We start from the raw sequence: 14,518 nt of genomic DNA, 5'->3' as shown, positions 1-14,518 counted from the left end.
ATTACCATTGCTGACTGAGGTTGCTGATGCTACTACTACAAGCTAAAGTCGCTACTGTTGCTACTGCTGCCCAAAGTTGCTACTACTGAAACTATTGCCCAAGATTGCTTTTGCCATTGTCCCTGTTGACCATCATAAGTCCATTAGAATATGGAAGGTAAGACAAACTTAACGGCACTAAGATTGCAACCATCAATGCAGCTACTATTGCAACCATCAATGTATCTGCTACCATTGCAACCACCACCTATAAATATGCTAATATTGCAACCATCAATGTATCTGCTACTATTAAAACCACCATCTATTTATCTGCCACTATTGCAACCCTTAATGCAGCTACTATTGCAACCATCAATGTATCTGCTACCATTGCAACCACCATCTATTTATCTGCTACTACTGCAACCCTCAATGTATCTGCTACTATTGCAACCCTCAATGTATCTGCTACTATTGCAACCCTCAATGTATCTGCTACTATTGCAACCCTCAATGTATCTGCTACTATTGCAACCACCATCTATGTATCTGCTACTACTGCAACCCTCAATGTATCTGCTACCATTGCAACCATCAATGTATCTGCTACTATTGCAACCACCATCTATGTATCTGCTACTACTGCAACCCTCAATGTATCTGCTACCATTGCAACCCTCAATGTATCTGCTACTATTGCAACCCTCAATGTATCTGCTACCATTGCAACCCTCAATGTATCTGCTACTGTTGCAACCCTCAATGTATCTGCTACTATTGCAACCCTCAATGCAGCTACTATTGCAACCCTCAATGTATCTGCTACTATTGCAATCCTCAATGCAGCTACTATTGCAACCCTCAATGTATCTGCTACTACTGAAACCCTCAATGCAGCTACTATTGCAACCCTCAATGCAGCTACTATTGCAACCCTCAATGTATCTGCTACTATTGCAACCCTCAATGCAGCTACAAGCCTGTTTCTCCTACACCTGTAATAACTCTACTTATACTCCAGATGTTGCTACTGTTTATAGTACCATCTTAAAACCAGATCTCATTATTGATTGTCCTGATAGTTCCACATGCAGATCAAAGACCCATATCTCTCTTAATGACAGGTCATGTTGATTATCAACTGTCTACAGTGTTTATCAGCATGCTAAGATCGATGCAGCTGCATGTTTCGAGTAGCTTCTCATGGACATCTTCTCACCTATGTATCCAGCCTTTACCTCGATGGGCAGATCCAGCTGAGACTGAAACAGAGAAAACAACACATCAATATTGTAACACAACGGCCATAGACTGGTTGATAATTACTGTAGTAAACTACGGTTTTAACGAACTCAAAGGGACCACTAAATTTAGTTTGTTATAACCGTAGTTTGTTAAAAACACATATACAGCTTATATACAGTAAATGGACGGGACCAAAAAACAGTTCATTATATCTGTCAGTTTGTTATGAGCATGTTCGTTATAAACGTAGTTTACTGTAGTGGATAAACTACTAAAACAAATGGATGCTGCCACCAGGCACAAAATGTGACAAAATAAATACCATAGCTTGGAGACGAGGTTTAGCGAAAAGTTACGAATGTCAAAACTAGCAAAACGCAGAAGGATCACACAAGTAGGTAAAGTTCACTAACAAGTTTTTTAATTAACTATTGAACTGAAAAATCTTGTACATGGTCTTGAGATCGCGAGGCACAATAGTGGCTGTCAACTGTACTGGAAACATCAGTCACTCAGAGTTATCTGTCACATTATGGCTCTAGAATCCAGTTCATCTTAATCCCTCTCACGATTGATATATCTGAACTGTTAAAACAATTAAACTGTACAATAAACTTTGAAACTTGAACGTGTACGAACTTGGCTGAAAACGGAACTGGACTCATGTAATGTAAACAATACATTCCGGAAGTCACTTAACCCAGAATGAATTACAATGAGGCCACACCTCCTAGAGCTGTCAAAATGTGTCGAAATGACTTCGGACCCCCAGATCGCGATAACAATCAACTGTCAAAACATCTAAATATAGACCGTAAACTAATATTTTATTCGGACGACAAATCACTTGCGACCTGTGATAACTGTAACAGGAACTCTAACTTGTATGCTTGCATATCATTAAGATCTTTGAATATCCCATCGGAATGAATCCTGGAATGGCTGTCTGAATCTCGGAACTGTCAGACGTCATCCGGACGTCAACAAAGGTAAATAATCACCAATCTGCGATCAAATACTAAAGGAGAGCAGACCAAGTATTAATATTGGCCATGTAAATTAGATGTTATACAATAAAAATCTCTTAGAATGCGAAAATTAGAATTTCAGCTGTGATATAACCCTGAAACCCAAACTTGCTTCTCTAGTCAAAATTGCCGCTGCTGAATAACATTGGCGGGTCTATTTATAGCAATGTTAGAAAATTGGCACTAGTCCTATAGTCCTTGCCAAACTGCCCAATAGTTAAGGTATCCTAAGGACTAGTAGAAATTTGCCTGTTCCTAGGGGTTTGCTAAATGTTATTATCATAAGGACTAGTGGACCAAAGCTGTTAGTTTCTAGCACTGTATAGGTGACCTAAGGTCACATGATATGCAAATGTGATGTCAGAAAATCCAAGATGGCGACTGTAAATATGACTGACATGACTCAACTTACTCGAACTTACTTGTTACTCGATTCTGTAACTTGGAAAAACACTGCATAAAGGTATGCCATCCTAATAACATACAACAGGATGCTGGTCCCAAGGTTGAAATGAGAGTGAAGGCTAAGAGTGGTCCCACTGTCATAAAAGGCTATAAGTTTGAGCTATGAAGTAGCTGTTAATCATGTTAATCTTGATAAAAACAGGACCTTTTGTTACCATATCAACCCAAAAATATCATAAGACCATATTGATTCATGGTTCCAGCATCTACACTGATGCATATCAGCAAAATACGCCATAAGATTAATAAGACACGTAACCAGTGAAAAATAAAAGTCCTTCTGGAGATTAGTTTCGTACATGTTGCTATCCCCGGGGTACTGATGCCAGTTATCAGGAAGATAGTATGACAGAGAATGAAACAAAAATAGCCCAGAATGAAGAATGGAGGAAGAAAAACAATGCCGGAGATTATTGATTCAGTCCTGAATTTCGGAACTGGAAGCGTATTCTTCCGTGTTATAAGCAGGATATTGCTTATATGCAAACTTTATTCATCAACACATGGATAGTTAAATGTCATGCCGGTCAATGAACATACTGAATCAATTTCCTTGTCAGACATGGCGCTGTTCTTTTCCCTAAATCAATGCTAGTTAACAGAGGCTGATATTTGGTCATTTGACAGACTTACCGTCTGATAAGGTGGACGCTGTACTAGTCCAGACTTATTAAGGCTGGTTTTACATTTTTATACCTTTTCTGCAGTTTAACAGGGATACTCCACTCAGACACAGTATACTGACTCGGATCCGTCTAGTCTTTGTTTGATCCCCTTAATGCCGAGCGCATGGCCTGATGCAGACGGGGAGTATTGTTATATTCTCCTTTAAATATTCCAGAAAAAAGAACAGGATTTATCATGTTCCTGCACTGAACACTTGTTGAGAATCAAACCCAAGACTTAGTCCTACCGTACTGAAGAGAGGTGAACTGATTTTTGATTCATTATGGTCTTACAGGCTCGTAATCTATGTAAACATTTTCATTCCCTATTTTGTAAGCTTCATTTCATAAGGAATCATGAGAAAATGTTGATTCTGGAGGTTACTAAGAATCAGCGAGCCCCTGCGAGTCAAGAATCAAGTTACTCGAGTGATTTCTTTGACTTAAACCATGTAATATAATCTCAATATAATTTGCATATTGAACTATAGTTGTGTCAGTTTTATTTGTTAGAATGCACGTTTAGAATGGCCAGTGAATTCCTGGCTCAGTATCAACAGCAAGAAACAATAGCATAACATCATAATGGTTTAATCCTTGAAACACAATTTGGCATGGCCTAGTGTATGAGATTACATCCAAGGTGACTGTCTACCCACTATGGTTGTGCTCATGTCAGTTGCCCTGGTGGTTGGTCATGTAGTGAAAACAAAAACATATTTCCAAATGTAAGTTTGGACTAAACATCTTCAGACATTGTATTCCACTGAACAGGTTCAATAAAAGAATTGATATCACAGCTAGGTGTTCAACAGGCAGCACATATGACATGGGTACATATTCATAAAATTGAGTGAGTGAGTGAGTGAGTGAGTGTGTTTTTATGCTGCATTTAGCAATATTCCAGCAATACCATGGCAGGGAACACTAGGAATGGGCTTCACACATTGTACAGGGGTCGATTTAACTGCTGACCAATTGGCTCGTGGCCAGTTAAAATTACAAAGGGCTTGCTGAAACGTAAAGCAGATGGCCTGTTTGGCTTGTCCAAATTTCATCCCATCTCCTTGTATGTTTAATTTTTTTAAGTGGATCTTCTCGGTATAATGACAACTGGCCACAATTTTGTAATGTTGTGTACAACAACTTCTTTATTTGCTTATATATCACCATGAAATGAGGTAAATGGAAGCCAAAATTTAATCTTAGAGTGCAGAAAAATAATAATTTTAGGGGTGAGGAGTTCAGATCCCTGCTAGGTGGCTACGCGACCTCAGGTACGGCCATTTCACGGCCTCCACCATTTAGTTGTAGGCCAGTTTGTTAAGGGCCAGTAACCTCTAAAAGGAGCAAGCCCTGCTGGCTACATACAAGCTTCTTGTTAAATCTACCCCTGTTGTACCCATATGGGGAATCAAACCCTGGTCTTTGGCATGACGAGTGAACGGTTTAACCACTAGGCTGCCGGCCACGACCCCTACATTGACAACAAGGGTATACAACATGTACAAGGTGCTCAGTTTGCTTAAACATTAATTACAATTTCATTTCAAGCTTCACCATATTTGTATTCATTTGGGAATCAAACCCAGGTTTTGGTAGTGAATGGACAACACTACTAGGCTACCCTAAAGCCGCCTTGACATGCTGAAGAGGATAATAAAACATTATTTCATTTTAGTCGGTTGCTAATTGCTTGTCTGCTCATTATCCAGAGATATCCCAAGCACAAAACCCTTCGAAAAAACTAAACAAAATATTCATGAGTACATAGCATTTGTAAGTCCCACAACACACAACAACAAACCATTGTAATTCCCATACCAGCACTAATACCTAGTACCTGTTCCGCAGAGGTCTCCAGGCTTCTTCAGAACACCACACCACATGCATTGGCTGTCTACAAACTGATTGAACACTGTGTTAACACAAATGCTGCAAACCTGATGAGAATCGGTATATCTCGGGGGAAGCTGTGGTAATGTGGCGGGATTAATTGGCACGCTAACTCCATCAAATCACATTGTGAATAATGCTTGGAAAAACCATCATTTTGTCTTCGTGGAAATAGTATTAAGCTCTAAAGCTATCTTGGTTGATGATACTTACAGCAGTATTCATGACCTTTACGAGCTAGTGGGATAGCCTCTTGGTTAAAGAAGATGCTCCTGAAATTTGGTGTTTAATTCCTGAATGGGTACAATGCATGAGTCCCAGACTTGGTGTCCCCAGAGTGATATGGGTGGACTATTGATACTGTACACTTAACCATATCATTCACAATCTTAGACTATCTTTCAGCTGAATATGCCCACAGAAGGCTTAACATCACTTTAAACAGTGAGTACATAGCTGTCAACTTTTCCAAATTACAATTAGAATTTGGCATGAAACTTACAATCTTAGGGTCAGGACACCAAATCCTGACGATATGAATCATCTACAGTACAATAAGGCCATGTGATTTCGAAACTCAGTTGAAGATTTTATTGCTTAGTTTCAATTTTGACCACAAGCAATTTCCAAAAATATGAGTGGAGCATCTCCATTGGACAGCTGCAACATACAGCTCATACCAGTCAACAAACAGATGTGTTCATAGCAGATGGTATGAGGCTAAATAATAACCCACTCTCTACTAGTCTAAAGGGGCAGTCAGTTAGCCTAATGGTTAAAGCGTTCGCTCATCACGCCGAGGATCCGGGTTCGATTCCCGACATGAGTACAATGTGTGGAGCCCATTTCTGATTCCCCCGCCGTGATATTGCTGGAATATTGCTAAAAGCGGTGTAAAACCATACTCACTCACTCACTACAAGTATACAAGCAAATGTAGTCCTTGTAATTCTTTTTTTCTTAGATCGGCACATTATTCATATGAATTGAGCAAGATATCTCATTTTAGCTGAAACATCATAAATACCAATACCACCATTCACTAGGCATGCTTTTTTTTGTTATTTTTTGGTTCGTTTCACGCCGCACTCAGCAATATTCCAGCAATATGACGGCGGTCTGTAAATAATCAAGTCTGGACCAGACAATCCAATGATTGATATCATCAGCATCGATCCACACAATTGGGATTGATGACATGCATCAACCAAGTCAGCGAGCCTGACCACCCGACCCCGTTAATCGCCTCTTCGACAAGCATGGGTTGCTGAAGACCTATTCTAACCCAGATCTTCACGGGTCCACTAGGCATGTGCCAAGATATCAATAACACTGTATTGTACTGCACAGGGCATCAGTAGATAGAGGTTCCAGTGCTGTGATTCTCCACCATCAATATGGCCAGCATGGGCACAGAAGTTTGACAAGTATGTATACAGACATGTACACCTAACATCTCAAAGCAGCTCTGCAGAAAGACATGCATTGCCATTAAACACAAAATTAAAACACTTTGGCCTTTAATATGAATACAGTGAGTTCTGCATGTGTGGATCACGCTTTCAAACCCCAAATTAGGGCTGTGAATCAACAAATCAACTGACCACAGCACAACATGAATCTGTCAGTACAAAGAGAATTTTGAAGAACACTGAAACAAGCTTGAAATTATATATATGATGTTAATTACCAATCAGCTAGTTAGAGATTCTGAGGTGATCCTTAAACATGTCAAACAACCTATAACATTCTTTAGTACTTCATCATGTTATACAAGACTGTTATATAAAAGACAATTTCAACTTTCTGGACCAAATGCTTCAAAAGACGAACATTAATAGAATGTTTGGCAAGATGACCTACATCCTGTTCATCCTGAACAAAACATAATAATATATCATACATGATGGTCCTAAAGGGGAATACTGCTTAACTTTAAAAATGCTATCGTAAGATGAGTCACATTTTTATCATAAAAATGTCCATAAAAACTACTTAGCATGAAATTACAACTTCACTGTTTATGGTAATTGTGCTATAAATTTTGAAAAAGTCACATATAAGTAGATCCAATGACACAATAAAATGTTTAACCAGTCAGTCTTTGGTAGAATGTATGTGCAAAACATGAAGGGCAGTAATAAAACGAAAGCAGGACCAGCTGTCCCCATGTTTCCATACAGCCAGACTGACCATCCACATTTGCATAGAGACGATTTAGCATTTTAGATTCAATTTGACGGCTTGTTCGTTATTCTCATGTCCTTTTTGACTGACTAAACTGAAATTAGCATGACTAAGCCGGAAAAAAAGATGACTACTGACTCAAGGAATCAGGACCCCCCCATACAACATGTCCATTAGAGCTTTAGCCTTGAATTTGTAAGCATACTCCTCTATAAATAGCTACATATAAATACATCCATATAACTTGATTTACCTTATTTGTCAGGGAAAATAGATATATCTACCACGATGATATATGAGCTAAACCCAATGTATGAATTTTAACAATGCTGCTTATGATCTGCACTAACAGGAAAGCATGGCGTTATTGATCCGAACTGCCTGTTCATGCCCTGGTTCAGTGTAATCACCATGCCATAATTCTCGTATCAATCAGGTTTGATTGCACCGATAATCATGTCCAAACTACAAGGCACATTATGGTTAAACCAATAAATATAAAGTCTTATTCAGGACTAAACTTGTTATACACTGCAGACCTGAACCATTATTTGCATGTAATTGACTTGCTCCCTGTGGTTGCAGGGTGACCTGGAAGAGTCAAGAATGACCTGCTTGTTTGAGGTAAGGGCATGGATGGGGAGGGAGTGGGGGTGGGGGTGTGATGTGGGGGGGAGGTCAGCCTAATGTTCACACTGATTATCATTGTCAACATTCAAGGACAACTGAAGACCTTTCAAGGGTGTTGTCATGTCATAACGAAAGCTGAATGACTTTATTAGAACATCGAAAGCAAAGGATTGCTTGGAAGCAAGCAAGTACAACTTATGTAGACTACATACTCATTTTATCTTTGATTTTTCAATGATGTTAATGTGTCAGGTTCTGAGATATCTTGTTCTTTATGATGGATGTCCTTATTAATGTGTCAGACATTGCACATTTTGTTCCTATAAGCAAGTGTCACCACACCTTACCTTGACATCACCACACCTAACCCTGAGATAACCTCACCTTGACATCACACCTCACACTGACATCACATCTCACCCAAACATCACCACACCTCACCCTGAGATAATCACACCTCACCTTGACATCACACCTCACACTGACATCACATCTCACCCTGACATCACCACACCTCACATGGGCATCACACCTCACCCTGACATCACCACACCTCACTTGGGCATCACACCTCACCCTGACATCACCACACCTCACCCTGAGATAACCACACCTCACACTGACATCACATCTCACCCTGACATCACCACACCTCACATGGGCATCACACCTCACCCTGACATCATCACACCTCGCCCTGACATCACCACACCTCACCCTGACATCACCACACCTCACTCGGGCATCACACCTCACCCAAACATCACCACACCTCACCCTTAGATCACACCTCACCCTGACATCACCACACCTCACACCTCACCCTGACATCACCACACCTCACCCTGAGATAACCACACCTCACACTGACATCACATCTCACCCTGACATCACCACACCTCACGCTGACATCACCACACCTCACTCGGGCATCACACCTCACCCTGACATCACCACACCTCACCCTGACATCACCACACCTCACCCTGACATCACATCTAGCTCTGACATCACCACACCTCACATGGGCATGACACTTCACCCTGACATCATCACACCTCACCCTGACATCACCACACCTCACCCTGACATCACCACACCTCACGCTGACATCACCACACCTCACTCGGGCATCACACCTCACCCTGACATCACCACACCTCACCCTGACATCACCACACCTCACCCTGACATCACATCTAGCTCTGAGATAACCACACCTCACCCTGAGATCACACCTCACCCTGAAATCACCACACCTCACCCTGACATCACAACTCACAATATAGACTTGCTTCAACGCAGCACTAAAACACTGCAACATAACTGTAGTAAGTCTGCCGTTCAGTGAGATAACATAGGCTTGCTCCCAGTCTACACAAAAACACTGCAATATATACCGGTATGTAGAAAGTCTACGGTTCAGTGAGATAACATAGACTTGCTCCCAGTCCACACAAAAACACTCCCTGTTTATGATGTGGTCCCATGCATTATTCACCATGTCACTGAGGCTGTGAGCTATGGCAATGACTTTATTATTGAACAAGAGACAAGTAATTACCTCAAGGGACTTCTGCTACTGGCTACCAATTGTCATTATGACATAAATATAGACCTGTCACTGTCCTAATATACTGTCCAGTAAGCTAGTACGTCCCTTCAAGGTGCACTGCCTGCCTATTTCTGAATCAATAATAGTTTATTTTGAGAAAAGGAGCAAATACGACCGACTGCCTAAGCGGCAATGGAATATTCAGCATAACATATTCGCCGAGACATCATGGCATACTGCCATGCTGGAACACAGCACCAGGAATAATTACAATTACAAAATAAAAATCATACTTAACTTTAGTTAAAATGAACTGTAACTATTGTCAAATCAAACCAATAAAATATCTATTCACTGTATGAAGGTCTTCCAGTGTTTACGTATCAGTACAAATTTATCCAACATTCACGTAGATCAGATATATTGGAAGATGGGGCAAAGGAATACCCAGCTGTCTAAGGCCAGCATTAGTTGGTTGGTTGGTTTGTTTGTTGTTTAACGCCGCACTCAGCAATATTCCAGCTATATGACGGCGGTCTGTAAATAATCGAGTCTGGACCAGACAATCCAGTGATTGATATCATGAGCATCGATCCACGCAATTGGGATCGATGACATGTATCAACCAAGTCAGCGAGCCTGACCACCTGATCCCGTTAGTGGCCTTTTTCGACAAACATAGTCGCCTTTTATGGCAAGTATGGGTTGCTGAAGACCTATTCTACCCCGGAATCTTCACAGGTCAAGGCCAGCATTAGAAATTGGCATGAGTCCCGTAGTCCTTGCCAAACTGCCCAATATCTAAGGTATTGTAAGTACTAGTAGAAATTTGGCATTTTTAAGGGTGTCGCTATATGGTATCATTATAAGGATTAGTGGACGAAAACTGTTAGTTTCTACCGCTGACTAGAGCGCAGAAATTTGCTATGCAGAGTTGTGTCCGATGCCAGAAACCTATAATTGTAGTTTTTAATACATGTTTGTTCTGATTATGTTTCTAAAACAGTATTGACAAAAAATTGGCTCAAAACCGGGCTTCAAACACACAAACATAGGTTCCTGTCAAACCAAAGGGGCACAACTCTGCACAGCGAATTGAAGAGCCTTAGACAACTATGCCACCCATGACCCCTGCATGTAATAAAATTTTATCACTGTGTGAGAGGATGATAGTGTCCATATATCAATGTCATGGTGCTGTAAAATGAACATGTTGAAGTTAACAGCAAATAGAGTAAATCAATGAGCTGAATGGAATCTCAAGTTCTAGCACAGTGTTGATTATATCAACCACTGTCAATTTAAGAAATCAACCTTACCTTCACAAGACAAGTCTGGACAAGTACAAGCAGCACACACAGGTGCATGCACATCACCGTATAAGTGAAGAAAGCTCGAACATAACATTATTCCCCATTTCATCCCACCTCACCTCACCTCACCTCTAAAACCTGAAGAAATTACCATTCCTCTTTTGAGATAATCCAATTTGATGTTTCATCCCAGAATTATGAACAGGGTTGGTTGTGATTTAGTAATTATAAATATAATCCTTTCTGTAATATCAAGAAAAAACTGTTAAATGCAGAGTCCATTGTATGTTTCCGACAACATAATAAGCAAGTCTTTATGAATCAATAACAGACAGTGATGATACAAGGTGTTCGCAGATAGGGGAGCGCATCCTGCATCCCCTGTGGCACACATTACTCACACATGCAAAGGCAAGTCAAGTGTTCACGTGAACGACCACGGAAACTTATGGTGCAAGTAAAATTAGGGAATTATATTGGACAACCTTTTTATCACTGATGCGTCAAATTTGGAAATGTCCTCCACATGTCTACCATAAAACATTTGGAAAGCTCTGTACATGTTTAATGCTTTGATCCTGGTCAAACAACTTCTAAGCAAAAAAAAACGTGTTATGTTCTTTGAAATCGATTGTACCTGAAAAATTGTGGAATGCAGATACCAAATTTCAAAACAGGCAAACGAAAGTGAAACAACAAAATTTTCAGTGTATTAGTTTTGTTTATCATCCAAAACTGGCTCCCACAGAAAGATATGGCTTAGGTGAGATCAAGCCATATCTACAGTGTCGATATAGCTGCAATGAAATTGCATCACAATGCTTTGCGGACCATTGTGATGTCATTGGTTACCAAGACGTTACAATCAAATGACATCACTAATGGCTCTGCTACTGAAGCTGTTACCAGTACTTTTTACACATAAGACACTGCTCATTACTAACTACAAACTGAAAAAGTTGGAAGAATAATGTTGGATGATAAATAAAATCTCACTCTCATGTCCTTTGATATCAAATATATCAACAGTCGTTGATAATTTAGTATCAAAAGACACTTTGGTGAGATTCTCAATTTAGTTTAGTTTAGTATAATTTAGTTTAATTTAGTTTAATTTAGTTTAGTTCAGAACATATTTATTCAGTACATCTAGCAGGTCCAGCGAAAAAAAATTGTTTTCAAACAAGGACTAAATTAATCAGTCCCAAATCATAAATCAGTCATCCCTCTGACTAACGTGTCAACACATCCTTGTCAACACAGTAACTAAGTAAACAGTCCCTTCATCATGTTCACACTGGTGTTATATCATATCATATTTGCTTATTCCATGTAGCATGTAACCAACAATTATCATTTACTTCTTTATGAATGTTTTGTAATAGGTGGGGGCACTTCTCAGCCTGCACAGCTTGTGTACAGCTGAAATAACACAGAACTGACACTTACCAATGCCTCTGGCCTCAGCTGTAGATCTGTGAACTCTGCATCACCTGAGCAAGCAAACAGAACATATATAACACGTTAACAGAGCTTATATCACAGAGAACATTGTATAAGGCCATTATTATGTCATTTGTTGGATCATGGATCCACGACCCTCATTTCTCCAAAATCAAAAAAACATAATCCAAATTTAGACTTCATTTTTGATACAAGTTAATTTGTTTTGAGATTACTCAGTGTTGTAAAAAAAAATCATCTATTAAACTTATGAAGCTCGGTTTGACATTAATATTTCCCTATGTTGTTCAGTCGATGTGTCATTGCAAAATTCCTTGCATAATAAAGAGTTTTGTTCCATGTCCTTGATACACAGACTTTGTCGAAATTAATTCTCTTGTCTCCGAGAAGAAACAAAGGTTCCAGCAGACAATGGCACCAATGGTAGTGAAATCTTTTTTTTCTCTTGTTATTTTCCCGTCCTATAAGTCATTATCCTGATGTAAGCTTTCAAAAAATAAATATATATATATTCCCTTCTCTGACTTCTGGCTTTAACTTAAATCATTTGTGATCCAACAACTAAAAAACTAATGGCCTAACCATAATAACACCAAACTATATCAGCAAAGAAAACACACCTTCAGTTTCGAGATTATTAATCTCACCTTTACCATGTCAACAGATGCAGGGAGACACATGCATTATAATCAATATCTTCTATAGGTGCAATATAATCAATACCTTCCTAGGCTTGACAGGTACATGTTGGAGTGCATTATAATTAATACCTTCCTTTAGGTGAATTTTAATGAATACCGGTACCTTCCTTAAGTGCATTTTAATCAATACCTTCCTTGAGGTGAATTATAATCAATACCTTCTGTAAGTGCGTTATAATCAATACCTTCCTAGGCTTGACAGGTACATGCTGGAGTGCATTATAATCAATACCTTCCTTCAGGTGAATTTTAATGAATACCTTCCTTAAGTGCATTCTAATCAATACCTTCCTTAAGGTGATTTATAATCAATACCTTCCTTGAGGTGAATTATAATCAATACCTTCCTTGAGGTGAATTATAATCAATAACTTCCGTAAGTGCATTATAACTATAAGCAATACCTTTCTTAGGAACATTATAGTCAATACCTTCCTAGGCTTGACAGGTACATGTAGGAGTGCATAGTAATCAATACCTTCCTTCATATTTACATAAAAGGGTGTAATATAATCAATACCATCCAAAGATTCACAGGTACATGTAGAGGTGATTTATACTCAATACCTTCCTTATGGTGAATTATAATCAATACCTTCCTTTGAGTGAATAATGGTTAATACCTTCCTAGGCTTCACAGGTACATGTAGAGGCATGTATTATTTATGAGGGTTTATTGATAAGTTCTGAGCATCACATAGAAAGACTTGACCTAAAGACATTAAGATGACTTAGTTTTCAACATACTCCCCTTCCACAATGATACATTCAAAATTTTGCCAATGAGGTTGAAGGGATTTTATCCCAGTTTCGTAGACGTCCTTCTCCTGGCTGTTCAAACAGTTCTCCGCAGCTGCTATGATGTCAATATTCATGGTGTTTGGCTAGAGCTTTATTCATGTTTGGGAAACAGATGGAAGTCTGACGGAGCCAGATCAGCAAAAAAAGGTGGTGCTGTAGTTCAAATCCACACCTCTTCTCAGCTCCCCACATCTCTTTGTCATAATCTCATTCAGCCTCAAACTGCATCATAATATGCCCCGTTTATTGTCTGGCCTTTTGGAAGACTGTCCAGCAGATGACGCTCTCCCCATCCCAGATCATGGAGGCCATAACCTATCCAGACGATGGGATAGCAGCGGTAGAAACAAACAGTTTTAGTCCACTACTCCTTATAATGGTAACATATAGCAAAGCCCTTAAAATGGCAAATTTCTACTTGTCCTTATGATACCTTAACTATTGGGCAGTTTGGCAAGGACTACAGGACTAGAGCCAATTTCTAAGGCTGGGATGGGCTTTGCCTTCTTTGGTAGTGATATGTCAAATGCTTCCACTGAGTTGATTGTTATTTGAACTCAGGTTGGAAGTTGTTAACCGTGGCTTC

General features: G+C 39.5%; 1 protein-coding gene across 4 annotated transcripts in view; it reads right to left on the bottom strand.

Moving 5' to 3' along the window:
- The window catches only part of LOC124140364 (vacuolar protein sorting-associated protein 13A-like), a 154,670-nt gene that overhangs the window by 129,778 nt on the left and 10,374 nt on the right, over positions 1 to 14,518 (bottom strand). For all 4 annotated transcript variants that reach the window (XM_048384082.1, XM_048384084.1, XM_048384083.1 and 1 more), the window contains exons 3-4: positions 12,416 to 12,459; positions 1,202 to 1,244 (exon numbers count right to left, since the gene is read on the bottom strand). In XM_048384082.1, the coding sequence (XP_048240039.1) occupies positions 1,202 to 1,244; positions 12,416 to 12,459 (87 nt within the window). The remainder of the gene's footprint in view (positions 1 to 1,201; positions 1,245 to 12,415; positions 12,460 to 14,518) is intronic.

Source organism: Haliotis rufescens, unplaced genomic scaffold (assembly GCF_023055435.1).
Source record: "Haliotis rufescens isolate VD_foot unplaced genomic scaffold, xgHalRufe1.0.p SCAF_5, whole genome shotgun sequence".
NCBI lineage: Eukaryota > Metazoa > Mollusca > Gastropoda > Lepetellida > Haliotidae > Haliotis > Haliotis rufescens.
Note: the sequence above shows the minus strand (reverse complement) of the source record. Positions and strands in the feature narration are given on the sequence as shown.